The 19,864-nt window shown below is 42.9% G+C and overlaps 1 protein-coding gene across 5 annotated transcripts in view; it reads right to left on the bottom strand.

The window, feature by feature from the left end:
* The window catches only part of Vps8 (VPS8 subunit of CORVET complex), a 216,139-nt gene that overhangs the window by 24,136 nt on the left and 172,139 nt on the right, over positions 1 to 19,864 (bottom strand). For all 5 annotated transcript variants that reach the window (XM_029544439.1, XM_021209011.1, XM_029544437.1 and 2 more), the window contains one exon: positions 7,703 to 7,756. In XM_029544439.1, coding sequence (XP_029400299.1) covers positions 7,703 to 7,756 — 54 coding nt within the window. The remainder of the gene's footprint in view (positions 1 to 7,702; positions 7,757 to 19,864) is intronic.

Here is a 19,864-nt window from a genome sequence, read left to right as displayed (position 1 = left end):
CAGATGAGCAGAAAACTGAGTTCATGAAAGCTGGGGCTGGGCAGATGCTCCCTCCGTGTAGTTAAAGTACCCGCTGCTCTTCCAGAGGACCCGCATTAGGGTCAGACGCCCTCTTCTGGTCTCAACTGGATACTGCATGCACATGCACATATCCACCTTCTGATCTCCATATTCATAAAAATAAAATAAATCTTATTTTAATAGATTACACAAGATGAAAACACAGAAGGAAGACTAGGAAGAGCTTTGGAGAGACATACAGACCCAGCAGCATAGCATTGCTAATGAGACCCTACATTCAGCCAGCTCAACGGACTCTGAGTAGGATATGGACGGATGATAAAACAGACAAGGTGGAAACCACGAGTCACATCTAGGGATAGATGGGAAGAGCCCTAAGATTAACAGCAGCCACAATGGTGGCCAGGAGTCACTGGGACAACATTTAAAACCTTCAAGAGAAACCTGGCAGCCGAGAATCCTACCTCCAGCAAAGCTGTCTTCCAAAAGTGCATGCAAAACAGGGCTTTCCTAGATAAATCCAAACCTCGGAGGGCTGCCGAGATGGCGGTGCTGTCTCGCAGGCCTGACCACTCGAACCCATGAAGGAACCCATGATGGAAGGAGAGAACCAACTCCTGGAGGTTAGCTGTTCTCTGATCTCTATACGGTACCGAGGCACTAATGCCTACACCTACTTACCTCTCTAAGGGGGCTCTTCAGAATGAAAATGATTTTTCGAAATTTCAAATGCACACAGATAAGCAAGGAGAACAAAAGGTAACTGTATAATCGTAAAATGCTATATAAATGCCTGTTTTCACATTCTCTCACAACCAACTAAAGAGTAACTGTATGACATGAATGCAATGCAAACAATACTTAAACAAATCAGGCCTACATAACTGGCATTATCTGGTTCAGATCAGAAACGGAACCAGAAAAGGAAAGATACACACAGTAAACCCAAGAGCACCACAAAACATGCTTCCTGAAAAAACTTTAGAACTAAGACAAAACAAAAAGCCCTGAACACACTGAGAAATCAATGAAGGTGTAATGAAGGGGTCTATACAGGGACCAGCTGAGCTGGCAGCGGGTATGCAGTGTCTGCATAGCAGGAGTTCCGATGGAAGGGAAGCAGGATAAAAAGCCATCAACAGAAAGCTTCAGAAAGCATGAAGAGAGATAGGCATCATTATCTCCATAAAAAGCCATCTGGTGGTCTGCTCCCCCCCCAACCCCTTACCCTGCTTCCACTGAGTTGGGGCCATTAGGGAAGAGGCACCAAGAACTTTTAAGCACACTTTTAAGCAAGAGAGCCAGGCTGGAGGGTGAACTGCACACAAAGTGAGGCAGCAGGTTATATCAGAAGACAAAGGGCACAGGAGTCAGAAAGGCCCAGATGCCAGCACCCTGGCCATGGCCTAGTCAAGCAGGACTGGAAGAAGAGCCTGGCAGAGGCTGGACTCAGTGTGTAGGAAGGAGAGGCGAAGCCAGCAGCTGTGCTTCACCTAGCAAGAACCAAGGACACTCCTCTCAGCGGCACACGGGACAGTTTCTAAACCTGATCACCAGTTACAACAGCCAGAGTTAGGAAAGAGGATGGAAAGCTAACTGTTCTCCTAGTTTTAATTCTGTTGTGGACTTTTGATTTTTATGATGGATAAGCACATAAAGTATCCTTGATACTGAAAGTATAAATGTAACATAAATCTGCACAGATGCCACTCAGAATGGCCATGCCAATGATGCAGAATTTCACTGAGTTGTATAGACTTTGTGTCTGCTTTGGGGTAATGTTTTTATTTGCAAGTTTTAAATAATAAATTCCATAAAAATAAAGAACAGTCACATTAATGGCTGCATTAATGTTGCAGGCAGACACAACAGGCAAAGGTGCTATAGGACCTCAGGCCAGAGATGCCAGAACTAGGAGTCAAACAACTGTTCTCTAGACATTTGCAGTCAATTGTCAATTATCCTGTAGAAAACTGAGAGTGTTAACATATAACTCAGTAATTCACCATATGACCTGAGAACCACGTGGACAGAGGAAGCTGCAGAGACATCTACTGTGGCTTTCTGTATGACTGCAAATACCTATAAGCAGCTAAGATGTCATTTGAAGGTGAGTGGATAAAGCAACCACAGTACCTACAAAAGTGTTATATATAATGACGAAAAATGAACTAAGTCGTGAAATGACACCAAGACGTCTTCAATGCCGACCACTGGGTGAGAGATGCAATTTACGAACGATCCCAGAAAAGGCAAATCACAGAGGCAGCAGAGAGGTCAGTAGTTGACAAGTGTTTGGGGGAGGAAGGATTTGAGGCTCAATGGAACTACCCTTTCTGACCTCCAGTAGACACAGCTCATCACACACAGAATTCATCACACAAAGCATCAAGCCTGAAGTGAACCACAAACCTTAGTTAATAATAATGTACCACCAACGGCTCCTCAACTGTAGTAACTACCATAAGACATTCCTTCCGAGCCGACCCAACAACCACCCTGGCATCAGCTCCATCTTTGGAGAATGCTTGTCCTTCCATCCAACTCGGTGTCCTCCAGATGTCTGATGCCAACCAGACACCAGTTTCCTCACGTCGGCATACCAATGCTGGCTGCAGTCTTCACCTGAGCCCGTCAAAGACCACATCTTGTTCTTTGTTCCTCCTAACTGCTATGAAACCACCAACCAGCAATTATTGGGTTTGTCCAGTTTTCCTGATGCTACAGAAATGGTAGCTTGTTCTGGATTTTTTTCTTATAAAAAAATAAAAAAAAAAGATGAAATCCAAAAAACTCATGAACAGATTTCCTCATCAACATTCCTGACATGAGTGGGAAGACAAACTGAGTTAACACTTCTTATCACCAGAACCGCCGGGAGAGGAAAACGAGCTACAAATTCTTCTAATATCCTCTGCTATTTGAGAGACTGGGAAGCGAGGTCGTAGAGTCTGGTTCTGAGTTGAGAAGAATCCATGGCCCAGTTACCACCGAGAACAAGAACTATCCAGTTCAGCAGCTCTGGCCCTGCCATGACTGAGCACCTAACCAAGGTTTGGTGAGAATTCTCTGAATGGAAACAAACTCTTGGGCCGTGGCTCTCCTCATCCCCCACCTGACCGCTAGGCAGAGGTTATTCTGAGAAAACGTCAGCTGGCATCAGCTGTTGGTGGGTCAAGGGCACCAATACCTGAAGGAGTACAGTCAAAGCATCTAACGGGACCCTCATTTCTGCAGACACACAATCATGGAATACTGGCCCACTCCAGGAAAGGCTCAGGCAGGACAGCCAGCTTTGTAAGGACATGCCTTTGGGGGCCAGGGGTGGGGGGGTTGTGCATGTGTCGATGAAACTTGCAGTCAGTGAAAGATGTTCCATAGTGCTGTGATCTCTGAAACCTTAATTCTCTCAGGTCCTTTATTCTGCCCTGTAAACTGACTATTGTGTGAGCTTCCAGACTTACCAGGTTCTGGTGATCCCTAAGTAAATACTGAGGAGATCCCAGAGAAGCACGTGTAGCTCCCAACTCTGTCACTGAAGATATCAGTAGGAGCCAAATAAGCAGAAATTTTATTCACACAACTAGTTATACAGAAAGTATATACTATACATATTAGACATAAATGCTTGTTTGCTGACATTTTAGTACCTAAAACAAATGACTCACGAGAAGACACAGGCAGTGAGTGCCATGTGCTATACACTGACCACAGTGAGGGTGGATCACTGACCTCCTGAAAAGTGACCACTGTATAAGATGTGCATCCCAGGAAGTCAGCAGAGTCCTACAGAGAGCATCACTCCTTCCTCCTCAGGAGTGAACTGACTCTTGGCAGGTCCAAGAGGGAGTCAATGAATGTGCCCTTCAGTTACGGAGTTTAAGAGACTTTGCAGCAGATAAACTCAGCGGCTTCCTTTGTGTTTCTTACACATGTCGCTTTGGCAGCCACTGTTTGCCAGACATGATGGCCATTTTCATCTAACAGAGGAACTTTGGGAGAGGGACTATAGCCAAGGAGAATGAGGGAGTATGTAAATGGACACACACGTGCACACATACATGCCTACACACATATGCCCACACATGCAAACATCCATGTCTAGACACATGCGCGCACGCGTACACACACACACACACACACACACACACACATAGAGTTTTACACTGCTTCTTATATAACCTTCCCTTAGTGTACTGCAGATTATTCTGGAGACAGACGCCTAGGCCAGCAAGGATCTTTTATTGTTCTTCCTCCGGTTGCCAGGGTCACAGACTTCCTTCCCTACTCATTTTCTATGTACAACACATACCCTGATAGATCTCTTTCACAGACCTCTCATTTATTTGACAACAATCAAGTGCCTGCTTGGTTCTTCTCCATGTAAGAATAAACATAAAGGACTCCTATCCTCAGGAGGCAAACAGTCTAATGAGTAATACCTTAACAGGCAAGTTCAGGTGCTATGAGCTCAAACGACAAATAACTGAGCCTTGGGGGACATTGACAGTTTTCAGGGGATGGGGAGGGAAAGATGCTAAGGTGTGAATGTATTTCACCTTTTACGATTTCACTTGTACAGTCTCAGGTTAGGGCAATCTTCTACCTAGATAGCCACGCTGTTCTGTTAACTGTCCCCGCTGCCTTTCAACTGACCATGGGTGGAAATGCCTATCCTCCACAAGAAGCAGCTGCCACAGACTGGGCTTTCTGGTCTCTGGATCCCCACGATCTCCCCCTAGACTTTCTCATGCTTTTGCATCTAAGACATATACAACCTGCTCCCATTCCCTGCACTGAGCCCTGCTTACTCAGGTCTTCCTGGGACACATTTCCCCTCATTATCTGAGGCCAGATCAAGCTCTCCTTCCTCTGGGAAGCCTTCCCTGCCTATCGTGGGACAGGCACCTGCACTATATATGTGATAGAAAGATGTGCTGGTACATCTAGGCTTCAACTCAGGGGTGGTACCTGGCTTTAAGTTAAGAGCTCACATTTCAGGAGTGGCCAGTTAACGTGAATTCCCAAAGGCAGCTTCCAAAGAGTCTTAATTGCTAAAATTAATGGCTTGTTAATCAGTATGGTAAATACTGGAAATAGGCTCTCATTGATAAAATAAAATCTATTCAAAATGTGTAGGTAAGGAAGAAAACTTGAGAAGTTGTACCCACTCTTGCATGGGGAAGGAATAAGTGTATACTTGACCACTTTTTTTTTTTTTTTTNAAAAAAAANNAAAAAAAAAAAAAAAAAAAAAGAAAAGAATGATGCCAAGGGCCATGCACACCCAGCCATGGCTGGGGAAGTTTCTTTTTCTTATTTTGAAACAAGGTCTCACTATGCATCCCTGACTGATCTGAAACTCACAACATAGACCAGGTTAGACCCGAACTCATGAAGACCCGCCTGCCTCTGCCTCTTGAGTACTGAGATTAATGCTACCGAGCCTCGACAAGAAGTTTCTTTACATGAAATGGATTAGAAGAGTAGCAGAGCCCTGCTTCTGAGGTGGCGCCCCTTTTCTGATGATAGTCAGATGTCTGAATTTCAGAGCCGAGGCATTGCAAAGTCTGAAAATAGGCTGCATCAATCTACTTCTAAATCAGTGTTTAATAAATTCTTAGCTATGTGGCAGCTAACAACATGAAGCAAGGCTGTAGAGGAGCAGTTAACCATTCTTCAGAGCTCTTCATTATACTTATAATCACAAAGAACATAAGGCTGCACCAGGTTGATCAGCCATTTGAAAACAAGGTCCCTTCTTAGCGCTAGCAGAGCATCCTATACATTTTATCCAGTATCATAAAGCTGTATAGTAATGGTGAGCTCACCTGTCTAGTGCTGAGATTTTTAAAAAGATTTATTTATTTTATGTATATGAGTACACTATAGATGTCTTCAGACACACCAGAAGAGGGCATTGTATCCCATTACAGATGGTTGCTGGGAATTGAACTCAGGACCTCTGGAAGAGCAGTCAGTGCTCTTAACCGCTGAGCCATCTCTCCAGCCCTAGTGTTGAGATTCTTGAGAACAAAGACTGCATTCTCATCTCTAGTCTAATTCTTAGCTCTGCCTGTAGCATAAAGAAATACTTGATGACTGAATAATAATACATAAGCAACATGATCAACTAAAAGGGGACATGTTAAATAGCAGTGCTCACCACAGCCTAAGTACTTGCTATGTGTCAAATACAGGCATTTCATACCTAAACAGTAGTTCATTTAGTTTTTAGGGCAGCTCTAAGATCATCGCTATCTTATACAGGAAGAAAAAAAGAGGCTGCCCTTTCAGAGCCTTTGAGTTTAAGCCTGGTCTTAGATTAAGCCTTTGTTTTTAATCATCCTGTTGAAAGTATGTTGTATGGCTACCATTAAAGATCTTCTACAAACCAATTTCTTCTGTATTCTAATTCTTCCGTGTTTATTAAATGAGACTAATAAGGTTCAGGCCCTACTATGACTGGTTGGTGACTATACCCAAAGGTTCATGTAGGTCATGATAGCTGTGTTAGGAGTTGCTATGGAAGTTTGAGGGGAGATCTAACAGGAGATCCTTGAGTCCCAGGAACTATGGGGCCCTGGTTTCATCCTCTCTCCGCTTTCTGCTCATGCTATGAGCACCTGTTTCAAATGTGTTCCTGCCTCAATGAGTCACTTTCTCTTGCAGCCCACACCCATGAAGCTGCCATGATGCGAAACCCTCAGATGACTCTCCTCTCCTCTGTAGGTAACATTTCACTGTAGTGACGTGAAGCTGACTAACTGCTCGAGGTAGTAGGGTGACTCCAAGAACTCACAGTCTAACCCTTGGTCTTGCCTGCCATGACGCTTGGATAGAGCACAGAGCTATTCCTGCATAATGTGTTTCAGGACTTCTCAGATGTTGTATCTTGTTTCTATCTATCCTTTTTCCATCTGAAAATGTCAGGGTTTACAGACAGAGGAAAAGGACTGGAGTGTGTCACACTGCTTTGAAGCTAAACCGGCAGTTAGTAAACAGAGCGGCAAGATATCATTTTTATTTCATGAATACTTTGCTGACTTCAATGCTAGCTAAAATGTTTTAAAGTGTGGGGGGAGTGTGGGGGGTGCAAACCAAAATAAACCAGCTTGACTATCAGAGAGAGAACAGTGGTAAAGGGAGGCAGCAGAAGGCCAGGCTACCCACGGCTCTTAGCCAACAGCTGCAGCAGGACACAGAAGGGGCTGCCGTGGGTCTCTTAATGTCCCCTGAGCACTGCTTGGGTCCAAGACTCACATGACAGGCCTAGTCCCCCATGTACTAACAACCGTTTATGTGGCATGTGCTGAAAAGCTCTATCTCTAGACAGTTTATTTTGGGCACAGCTATCTGAAGAGAAACATGTCACTAAGAAAACCAGACAGCTTTCCCTCAAAATACTGTTTCATCTGCTACTGCCCTCGGACATGAGGCAGGCTGTGGATGCTGACCCCACAATGCTTATAGTCTTAGTTGCCAGGAGACTGCTGGGCCTGAAATCCCACATGTGCTCTAGAAAGAGGCAAGGAATCCTAGCAACATATCAAAGCATCCAATGAGAAGAGGCCTGAGAATATTAACATAAGTACACACCACTGCTATGTAGAGAAGACTAACCACAGAGGAGGCTGGGCGGGAGGAGGTGGCTCTGTGAACCACTTGATTTTAAGACTCACCTTCCTGGCAGGAGGATCCCCTTTGGACTGATGATACGAGGGAGACATTTTCACCTGGAAAAAGGGGAAACATTTCAGCAACTTCTTAGATATAAACTTTATTTGACCCACATTCCAAAAAATGCAACTAAATGAGTATAGCTGAGCTTAAAACTACAGCAACAAAACAAAACAAAAAACAAAATGACATGGCGACAACTGTCCATGGCGACGGGAACATTGTGGGAGTAACCAACCAGTTTCTCACTGCATTCAAGGCCTGTTCTGCAGCAGGAAACACGTGTCTGGTGCTGTAACTCTGACTAAGAAGCCGGGGCCTTGGAGCTTAGAGGCTCTGGCGGAGAACCCAACCATGACTTCGTAGGTGGACATACCATCAAATTGCCTTCTACTTTCCTACCTCCTTACCCACACATCAGAACAGCTCTCAGGCCACATCACAGAAGGTTCTTTGTGCAGTGGATGGTTTGGCACAGAAACTCATCACAGCCAGTAGGACAGCCATATCACCACCCACCCAAGGCTGAGGGACCATTTCAGAAGAGGAGACAGAAAAATGATAGGAGTCAGAGGCCAGGGAGACCCAGAGCAAAACTGTCTTCTGGACCCACCAGGACTGCTGCACTCATTATCTCATGACTCCCTGCACAAGACCATCCATCCAGTCTGCATCCCTACATGGACCCGGGAGACGCTCACACGCCTCCCCCCCCCTTCCTCCACCCCCGCCTAACAAGAAGCTGCCAATAGCTGATAGCTTCAGGAGGAGGAAGTGAAAGGTTTTTTTAAGGATGTGGTACGTTGACCACATTCAAGTGGCTGGTCCCACAACTAGGAATCTATGGGCGGCATAAATTGGATTTGGTAGATTATTTTTAAAGAGGGGGTAAAGGTGGGAGGGAGTGAAGAGGAGGGGTGGTAAGAATTAGGGGTGGGGATGAGTATATGATCAAAATACATCATATGCATATATGAATTTCTCAGAGAGTAAAAATATCACATTGAGTATGAACCAGACCTTGCTGGTGAGAAGTTGCAAAGCATTGGCTAGAAACCAAGCAGGAAACAAGGCTGACAGTGAGTAAATGAAGGCGATTTATGAGTTAATTAGGCTGAATCAGGAAACTAATTCAAATTGTATCCAACATGAGCTAGAAATGGTCAAATGGCATAAAGAAACAAGAAACAAAACCGAAATATGAAATAAGACACGACAAAGAACCAAATTAAAGGCATAAGTTATCAGAATGTGACTATAACATGTCCCAGGAGAGAGTGGCTATTGGCTTGCTCTACAATGAATTCTTGAAGTTAGGCTCCTAAAACAATGCAATAGGAGCACACACAAGCTCTACATTGTAACTTCTGAGATGTGAAGGTGTGAAACTATGACTCAGAATCTCGTGTTTGACGTATGGAAGTCATAGTCTAATTTTTCATAGCACACAGAATAAGAGTACTGTATCTGAGCAACTCGAAGTTTCCCAGTAAGCATCCGGATCCTTGCAGGTTTTGAAAGCTGCATGCTAGTTTTCAGAGCCTACATTAAGTACAGGTGCTGAAGAGCCAGCAAGGATCTAGATAGAAGATGAGTGGAGTGCTTAGGAATTTTAAAGAAATGTAAGCAGTAGATTTAAAAGTGAGCAGTTCTTGGCCATGTGCCTTAATGGCTGTAACACTTGGGAAACTGGGCCCTGCATCTCATCTGGGCAGCACAATACAGCCAGCCCTGGTTGCAGGGAGGTTGCCAGGGAGCTACCCCAAGGGCATGAGAGTCAGGGGAGCCAGCAGGCTGACCCTCTCAGATACCTCCTAGGCCCAGATCCAGGGCTTTGAATTGGCACACCCTAACACTCAATGAACTGCAAGTGTGCATGAAGGGTCCAGTCCTACAGATCCAAAACTACAGATCTCCATGACCCAGGAAAACAACAGGATATCCAAGAAGTGTCCCAGTGAGGATCCAGTACTGATAGAGTAGCAGAAGCCAGAGCCATGTGCCAGACCAACGACTCATTGCAATGAACATTTGCAAGCAAAGAAGCATGGGCAAAGGGTGTACTGTGGGACACACTGTGACACACTACAGCTTCCACAACAAGATTTTCTTTTCCTTGTTACAGGGGAGGTTGCAAGGGTGGAAGGCAAATACAAGGGCAGATGAGTGGGATTGGGGTATATGATGAGAAATTCATAGAGAACCAATAAAAAGTTTTTTGAAAAGTAAGCAGTTTTAATTTACCAGACATATGGGATGTATCTACAGTTATGTCTTAATGCTCACATATTTGTACTTTTTTGTCAACTTGACACAAATGAGAAAATATCTGGGAAGAGACAATCTCAAATGAGAAAATGTCTCCATAGGACTGGCCTGTAGGCGAGCCTGTCAGGCATTTCCTTGGTTAATAGTTGATGTGTAAGGGCCCAGTTGTGTGTGGGTGGCACCCTCCCTGGTCTGGTGGCCCCAGGTTGTATAAGAAAGCAGGCTGAACATGCCATGAGGGGCAAGCCACTGGGCAGCGCTCCTCCATGGCTGCAATCCTGCCCTGACTTCACTCAGTGCTGGACTGTGACCTGGGAGCTCTGTAAGGAAATAAGCCCTGTCCTCCTCAAGCTGCTTCTGATAATGGTGATTTACCACAGCAACAGAAACCGTGACTAAGACAATCTCTAACTACTTCTATGTAGATGATTAAAAGAAGAGAAGTAATACGTAACATGTTGTAAAATTTTATGTGCCAAGTACCATAGCAAACTCATTTATAGGCATGATGTTACTGAATCTATACTACCTCTTCTGGTGTGGCTTCTGCTACACATTTTAGAGGTAGGAAAACTGTATGCAGCTCTGAGGAAGACCACGTGCTCTGAAGCACTGACCAAGAAGATTCAAGTTACCTGTCTCTAGGATCGGGCTTTAAATGCTACATTATCTAACACCTTGGCAGACAGAAAAAGAGAAAGGCTCACAGGAAAATGAACCTCTTAAAGCATGTTGTTAAGTTTCTAGGAAGAGATGGAAAAAGGTCACTACATGGCAGGAAAGAGCCCTTTCTGTACTGATACCATGAGCGTGGAGTCACACCTATGAAATCTGTCCTGAGGCAATTTGAATTCAATGACAGATGAGTTTTCTTCTATTACCTTTTATGAGTACCTTAAAAGCTCCTAACACAGAATCATACCTACTAAGAATTATGAGTATACTCCTGCTTTCTAACACAAGTGCAACCCTGCTGGTTTTATTCAGACTTTACTCCTTCAGCTGGTCTGGCCTGAGGGTCACTTTTCTGCAGTGTTTGAGTGGTCACTGAGATACATGCATGAGCTCCATGTCTGCCAACACTAAAAGGGTATTGGCAATACAGTGGGGCATCTCATGTCAGAGACACCAAAGAGGACAAAATTATAGTTTTGTCATTTTCTTCATGGTTTGCGATGGAAATCTCTCTCTCTACAAATCTCTGTGGTTTCTTTATACTCCAGCACGGACAAGAGAAAAACCACAAAGAAGGAATCCTGCCTCTGTTGGATTTCTGTTTTGTTTGCTTTTCTTTCATACATGTAGTTTGATCATATTATTTCCCCTTTAATGGATCTGACACATACAAAATCACTTCAAACCTTTAAAAGATAAAATATTCTTTAAGTCTACACCATTAAGTATTCAAAGTATAATTTGTCTTTGCTGCTATATATACAATTATTTCTAATAATATTGAACTTAATATTCTGGAAGCCAGCCAACAATTATTTATAGATTCCCAAGTCTTAATTAAGTGAATTATGAAATCTCAAAAAGGGGGGGGGAGGGGAATATCAACAAAGTTGATAATAAACTAAATCTAAAGGACAGAGGTCTTTAAAGAAGAACTTACAAGTATGGACACAGCATGATGACGCAGAAAATATGAACAGCTTGTATCTATGAAAGAAATTCAGTTTCTTATAGAAAATTCCAAATCCAGTAGTAAATTCCAACACATATTAGTATCAGACCCATGAAGCCAGAATATATGCTTATCACTTATAAGACATAACAATAGCTATAGGCTGGCTAGTTAATTCTAACTTCAGCATCTAGAATGATGGGGAAGGGCTCCAAGGAACTGCACCGAGTTCTCAGGATCATCATAGCTCCCCCAGTCTCAGCTGAGGAAGCTGCAGAACAGATGATGATGATGACGATGATGATGCTTTCTATCACTGTCATGTGGTGACCATGTAAGTAGGAACATGTTGAGGCGTTCTTGCTTTCATGTTGTTGGAACATGGTCCAGGATGAAGTCAGTTGTGAGAATTCTGAGTGCTTGTGAGAACACATCAAGAACACAAGACAAGAGTCTAGACAACCGCGCCACCCCCCATTTCTTTAAAAGGTAGAGTTGCTCTTGGGCTCCTCCCAGGGATGGCTGACAGGAGTGAGTTTACTTCAGGTTACTTGTTATTGCTTACTCTTGTTACTTAAATAAATGCTTAAACTCTCCTTTGCATGCCTGTATGGAAAACATGTTTGCCATGTTCCTGAGATTGTACACAGCTTGATCATGAGAACCCTACTCAGGTGACCTTTCTTAACCTCAGAGTATATAAACCGTCTGATGCTCTGAATAAAGCTGGCTGTTGCATGAGACTTTATCAGCCTCATTTACTGGTTCCAGTCTCCCAGGTTCCACCATCTTTAGAGTGGTGACATGATGTGACTTTCAGAAACTTCAGAAAGTATGACTCAGATTAAAGGTTAAAAACTGCTAGCTGTCCAGACTGTCAGGTTCAAAAAGTCTGCAAGAACTTGACCATCCTTGGTGTGACATATATGACATCAATACTCCGGAAATCACACCAGATGTACAGTGTAGCTTGCAAAAGGCAATCCATTTTTAACTTCTGCTATGTTCTTTTTCAAAAGGGAGAAATAGATTTTCAAAGGGAAGTAGATATTTAAGCTTAAAAAAAATGACCTCATAAAAAGATCTGCAGACGTTTTAAAGCAAGTCCAGAACGGGATGTGGTGGATGACTCAATGGAGAAAGCTGCTCTCCTGAGACTAAGTCTGGGAGCCTCTGACGTTCAACAGAAGAGGTTCAGCAGCCCCAGAAAAAGGTCTTACTCTTGTTTTAAAAGGATCCTCGGGGAATGCCTCAGGCAGTGCGGCTATAAATCCAGGGGTACAGAGAGCAGATCTGGGGATGTGGAGGACAGCTGAGTGACGGCCTTAACAATGCTGAACACGCCAAACCTCTGTGAGTGTTGTTAACAAAGTGATTCTTGACTCAGGTAATCCAAGGCTTAAATGAAAGAGGGGTGTCATCATTGTTTTCTGTAAAAAGCCTTATTTTTTTCTGACTATATATGAAGGAATATATGCACTGAAGGACATATAGACCAGCGCAGACATAGGAAGCAGAAGCCACAGCCACCAACAGCAGTGACCTCTGTGAACACCTGCAGTCACACTTCTGTGATGTCCATACTGTTCATTAAACAATAGTTTGCTACACTAATATTTTCTACAATGTGGTATTTTTTATTGCTAAAAAGTTTATTCATTGTATAGAGGTACTATAACTAGTTTAACCAACTGTGGGCTCCTGGAATATTTTGGTTCCTTTCCATTTTTCTTTTCTGTCTAAGACAGGAGTTCTCTGTGTAGCCCTGGTTGTCCTGGAACTCACTCTGTAGATCACATGGGCCTCAAACTCAAATCTGCCTGTCTCCCTCTCGTTTGCTGGGACCAAAGGCACGTGCCACCACCACCTTGTCTCCTTTCAATTTTAAATATTAAAAACATTGTCAAAAGCACCCAAGTATGTGACACTTGGCACTCAACCTTCATTACCTCCTAGACTTCTGCAGTTCTGTGCCTTAAGAGCACAAGCATATAGCAAAAACGGCTGTAAGATTTCCTACAAAATGGGCCCATAAACCTTTTCCTCACAACCCACAATCTCTGAGACCAAAAGATTGCTATCCCAGTAACATCTTATAAAATGAAACACCATGGTTTGGTGTTGAACCTCATCTTATAGCAAAATCCGACCTGAGTCACAGCAAAAGATGAATACCTTTATTAATCTCAAATGACCACTTGGTTAGGGATGCTGTTGAGTTCACACTGGGACTGTGTAGCATACAATCTGTGCTAATGTTCTCATATTATCAGCCATATGCCTCAATTTCTTTCTTTCTTCTGCCATGCCATTCACTAATCATTTCTTCTGTAAATGTCCATTCTGCTGGTGACCCCATCTACAGCTTAGATGCCGCCATTTGAATCTCCAGATGCTGACCCTTTCTAACTTTCCTATCTGTAGTCAATAGGTTGAATCTCCCCTGGAGTTTTTTGAACATATGGAATAGTGATAACTTTAAATGTCCCTATTAATTTTATCACCTGGACCATGCCAAGTGTCCATGGATTCTGCCCCCTCTGCCTGCCAGAGAGTAGAATTCTACCTTGTTAGGTGTTGTCTATCTTCTAAACTCTTAGAAGACCCCGCTTTGTTCTAGCAGCTGTAAGTAGCTCGGTTCCACTCTTCTGTTAGGCTTCGTTGGTGGGGTCAAAGGAGCAGTTAGTCAAAGTTCTCTCCTACTCCTTCACAGGGAGAGCATCTCATGGTAGTTTGGTGTACTGTCCCATCTAGTTCTTCCAGATGTTTGTTTTATTATCTCTTAAACTTCAAGTAGTTTTCTCACCTCTCTTGGAGCTACTCCTGTCCCATGAGTGCCCTGCAAATCCTTACCACCTCGGCTTTCCCGGATTCTCGACTGAATCTGATGTTCTGCCTCAGGTCCACTTTTCTAACTAACAATTTAGCAAGTTTCTTCAAGTAGTTTATGGGTGATTCTACCGCTTATGCTCTTTGTCACTTTTTAAGGGTTCTCTGTGTTCAGATGTCTGATGTCTAATGTCTTATGAATGATTTTTTAATATATTTTGCTCATCACCTCCCCCCATAAGAAACCCCAAAGATATTCTATCTAGAAGTGGAAATCTGTGAGTTTCCCATAGAAAACCCAAAGAAACTTGAAACATAGCTGGCTAAAGGGACTTAAATCAGGACTATGAACTTTTACATATACATGTGCACATTAATGAGGTACAACAGTGTTTGTTGTCTGACATCTGCACTGACTATTACACTTCTGGCCACCATGACAAACTGACACAGGTTGGGTAAGCTATAAGCAATAGAAGTTTATTTGGTTGATGGTTCTGAGAACCTTCCCTCTATGCTTACATATTGAAAATGAAAGCATGCTAGCCCAGGACCCGTCCTTTCCTTAGCAAACCTTCTTAATCTAACAATAGGACCCTAGTCTCATGACTTTATATATCCCTAACTACATCCAGCATATGAACCTGGGGATTTAGCTTTTAACACATGGACTTGGAGAACACACTCAAATAATGTCACTTACAAATATGAATACATACATGGTCTGGTAAGATCTTCAATAGAAAAAGCACTTGCCCAGCAAGTGTGATAATAGGAGTTCAGACCCCAGCTGGGTAGTGGAGGAGACGTGACTGTCATCTTAGCCAGGTTACAGATGATAGAGATAGGGAATGCCAGGGCTGGCTGCCTAGCTACAGTAGATGAACTGTGAGCTCCAGCTCAGCATATGATGCTGCCTCAGTGAAAGATAGCAGCTGAGGGAGACACCAGACAGGCCCCCAACCTGTGGCCTCCACACACAGGTGCACCCATATCCTACAAATCAGTCCATACACATATACAAACACACACACACAATGTCTTTTTAAATGGGCACAAGTTTAGAATTTCTAAGAACCTGCTAGCTTAGTAAACTAAGGCAAAGGATGTAATGCTACATTAGTACGATACTTTGAACATTGGTAAGATGAGTATTTTTACATTGCTGGGCAGTAGACTTTTTAAAGTCCTTACTTTATACTTCCGTCAAAAATGTGGTTATGTACAATGGGTGAAAATTCTTTCTGCATCCATGCTATTCTTAGGTATCTTGGACACAAACCTCTGCTGACTGGTAGGAATGTTACTCCATTCATTATGACTGGATCTGGAAAGAGGCGAAGACCAGATATGGCTGTCTACCCACAGCCTAAAGTCTGGGCTGTATCACCTGCTTTGCTTTAAAACCATCAGTGTTTCCTCTCACCTTGAGGATGAAACCAGGCATGCTCATCCCTGCTCTCTCCTTCCCAGGTTTCACATTTATAGCTATGCCCTGCCTCCCCCATAGCTATGTTCACCAGGTTAGTCTCAAACCCCTGGTACCTTCCTGCCTCAGCTTACCAAGCAGCTGGGCCTACAGGTATGTGGCACTGTGCCCAGCTCCATCCATCCATCCATCTATCCACCCACCCACCCATCCCTCCATCTTCCCTGCTATTTGATCTAAGTCACTCACTTTATAACATTCTATTCATGCTCACACCAAGTATGTACCTCTGACAATTCAAAACTGAAGTGTTGGCAATATGTTTGTTTATGTAAGTATCTTCTAGCTCTCTTGCTGGTAAGAACTATGGTTTTGTTGTTTGCCAGTATGCACAGAGGGGACTGGAGATAGAGTTCAGTTTGTAGAGTGCATACCTAACATCATGAAGCTCTGGGTTTGATCCCCAGCATCATGTAAGACCGGGCACAGTGACACACTTGCAATCCTAAGGCTTGGAAGGCAGGGATGGGAAGACGGGAAGTTCAAGGTCCTTAGTTGCACAGCAAGCTCAAGGTCAGCCTGGGAGTAGTGAGACCTTGTTTTGAACAAAAATAAAAACCAAACAAAGCCCCAAACCAATGTATGTTATAAAGACATTTGGTCCAATTTAGATGTATGTTAAATATTGGCTGCAGTTGGAGTAATGTCACTTATGCTTTGGTATAACAAGATCATTGGCAAATGATTCTCTGTTAACGAAGTCTCACTTACGTTAGAATCACTGATTATTTCTACGTATTTCTGAGTCCTATTAACCCTCATTTAATTTGTAAGCTTCACTTAGAGGATACTCTTTTGAGAAATGTTACTATTATTAAACACTAAGATCTCTTTTTTATCTATCTATCTATCTATCTATCTATCTATCTATCTATTTTGAACTTAGCCTTTTTATAGCAGAGAACTAATAATCCTTAAAAATGGACAAATAAAAACAAGCTTCTGATTTGATTATGCAGCAACTTGGTTTACACTTCTACAATGTTGTGGGAACTCAAAATAAATGATCAGTGTGTAATGTGTGAAGAACACAAACATCACTACTGAATAATTGTTTGCAGGACATAAGTTCTGCCCACTCACACTGTGAAAGCATCCTCCAAGATAAGATGTGCTCTTGGTTCTGAGAGCAGAGACATGAGGCCAAGCCCATTACCAAGGGGAAGCCTGAGTGTACTCCCTCAAGACACGCAGTCATCTTCCTGTTAGTGAGCAAGAAGCTTGTGTGTTCTCCCCTGTGATACACACGTCATCTCTGTGTTAGTGAACAGAAAGTTCTTGGTACTTAGACGCTGGGCTCTCTATAGCAAGGGCTGATTTTGGAAAATATATTATAAAACTCTTAATGAATGCCTAAATATGAATGTCTAAATGTCCTATTTTTTGAAGTTTTAAAAGAAATAACAATTTGAATGTTTCTGGTATGTGATATCTCCCATTAGCTTATCTATTCTGAAGGAAGTCAAACCTTGGCTGCAGAGACAGACCTGTGGGTTGAAAAGAAAAAAAAAGTGTGCTGTGCAAGCAAGCATGACAAGCTGAATGTGAATCCCCTGAGCTCACATAAACTCTGGACATGTATCATGAATGTCTGTAATCCTAGCAACCCCATGAGGAGTTGGACAGCAGAGACAGGAGAAGAGAGGAGAATCTTGTAAGTTCACGGGTCTGATGCCCTGGGCACGCAGAGGGGAAGGCACAAGACACAGTGTCTCAAGCAAAGCAGAAGGCCACAGTCAATGCCAGGTTGTTCTGTCTTTGTGAGCACCATGACAGGCAGGTGCCCACTCTAACACACATGAGTGGAACATACATGCTGCAAACACGTAAGAAAAACAGGACGGAGAGACAAATAACAACAAAGACACAAAGGATGAAGAAAAACAAAATAGAACTCTGAACCTTGTTAATTATGTTTGAATTCTATTAAATCTTTTTTTTTCCATTGAGCTTGTACTTTTTTACTTTAAATTTAATAAATGAATAAATTAAGATTAAACTGACATTATTTACTATTAATATAAATGAAAAAATGAACTTATATACTAGAGTAAGATGCTGAGTACTTAAACTAGAATGATAGTGTCTTCTGAACATTTTACCTTCGTGTGTAGAGAAACAAAGATTAAATGAGACAGACCTGCTGGCCAACATCTGCCCCGAGGCTGCAAAACTGCTGGGACTAAGGGAAGAAACTCATTTGGATTATTCCTCTTGCTTATACAGGATCAAAGAAGAAAGCAGGTGTTCTGCAGAATAGCCAGTCATGTTCATGTTGATTTGTTGGTAGATAACTAGTATGTAAGTGTCACTGGCTGGTTGTATATCTTGGTTGACTAGTGATTTTAACACATGAAGTTAGGTAAGAATGGCTGGAGACAGCACTTGGCCTGCCAGGACCACAGGCTTGGGAGTAAGTTGCGTTGGGAGTCAGAAGCTGAAGAATTAAACATCAGTTACCATGTTTAGTTTATTAAGATAAACTAAAATGTTATTTGATAGGATGGTGTTCCAAGAGCAGTGGGATATTTTAAACACATTTAATTATCCTGTGTTCAGATAGAAGTAGGTGAGAGCTAAGTGACTCCTGCCATACTCTCTGGATAGACTTAACCGGGACAGATGGATCTTCAGAGGAAAGTAAACGAAACCCACCATACTATGGAACTGATGGTTAGTACTTAGCGCTTATCCATTGCCCTTGGAACACCATCCCAGTGGTAAGCAGTATTTTAGGATGTTCACTTTGCTCCTTTTAGTTACATACATCTTGAAAACTGAGATGCGGATGCAATTCCTTGTTCACAATACACACTGTGTGATGCCTTGGACTAACTCTTGTTTACCATTCATGTAGCAAAACCCAGCACAGCATCCACTCCAAGCTTAAGAGCCACATCTGCCTCGGCAGCTCTCTGCCAAGGGTGACAGGACGCTGAGTGACTGCTGGGAACAAGGCTTCACTGCTCTTTTCAGTGCAATTCTTTTGGTCAAACTGTAACTAGCTAGCATTGTGTTTATGTGCAGGGTCTCTTGCCCTTACAGATGTGTTTTCCTACCACAGGCAACCTTATCTGTTTCAAAAAAATTGTACTGAATCCTAGCAGAAGTAGAATGGTCAAATGTTAGAAATCAGAGCAAAGCCACATTTCCTACAAAATGACAGAACTAGAAAGCTGAAGATGCATATGTTACCAGAATAAAATGAAAGCACAGAGTATGTGCTGCCAACTTTTTACTAAGGTGTGAAGACCACCTGGTGACAGCAGCATTCAGGAGAGTGAGCCCCACTCCTGCTCATGCCTTCTATGTAAAGTACAGCAAGTACTGCTGGGCGGGGGTGGCAAATAGTGACTGGGTTCCAGGGGAGATGGAGGTGACATGTCTGAGGGGGTGACATTTATTGAGGAAGGTGACATCCATGAGGGAGGAGACACCTGTGAGGAGGTGACACCAGTGAGATTGGTGACACTTGTGAGGGAGCTCTTTCACCTCTATATCTAACCAGGCCCTCTATACCTAATACACAGCTTCTGTTGAGAGCAAAGGCTTGTTCTCCACAAGGCCCTCCTCACTCCTCCTCTATCCTACCTAGCTTTGTATCTAAAATTGGCTATCTCATTCCCCTCCCCAATATCCCATGCAGAAGCAGCTGACATGACCTTGCATGACTCTTTATGTCTGATTCAGGTACACTCATTTTCTGTTTTTCCTATATGGATCATCTGTAAGTGCTTTTCATACAATACGAATAATTGGCCTTTGTCCCTGATTCCTGGCAAAGAGCTCTTAAAAATTTTATAGCTGCATTCAGCAGTTAAGAGCACTAATTCTTTTTTTTTTTTTTATTTTTTTTTTATTTTCTTTATTTACATTTCAAATGCTATCCCGAAAGTTTCCCATACCCCTCCCCCCACCTCTGTCCCCCTACCCACCCACTCCCACTACTTG

This window comes from Mus pahari, chromosome 12, assembly GCF_900095145.1.
Source record: "Mus pahari chromosome 12, PAHARI_EIJ_v1.1, whole genome shotgun sequence".
In the NCBI taxonomy this organism is placed as follows: Eukaryota; Metazoa; Chordata; class Mammalia; order Rodentia; family Muridae; genus Mus; species Mus pahari.
The sequence above is the reverse complement of the archived record's forward strand: the minus strand, read 5'-3'. Positions and strand labels throughout refer to the sequence as shown.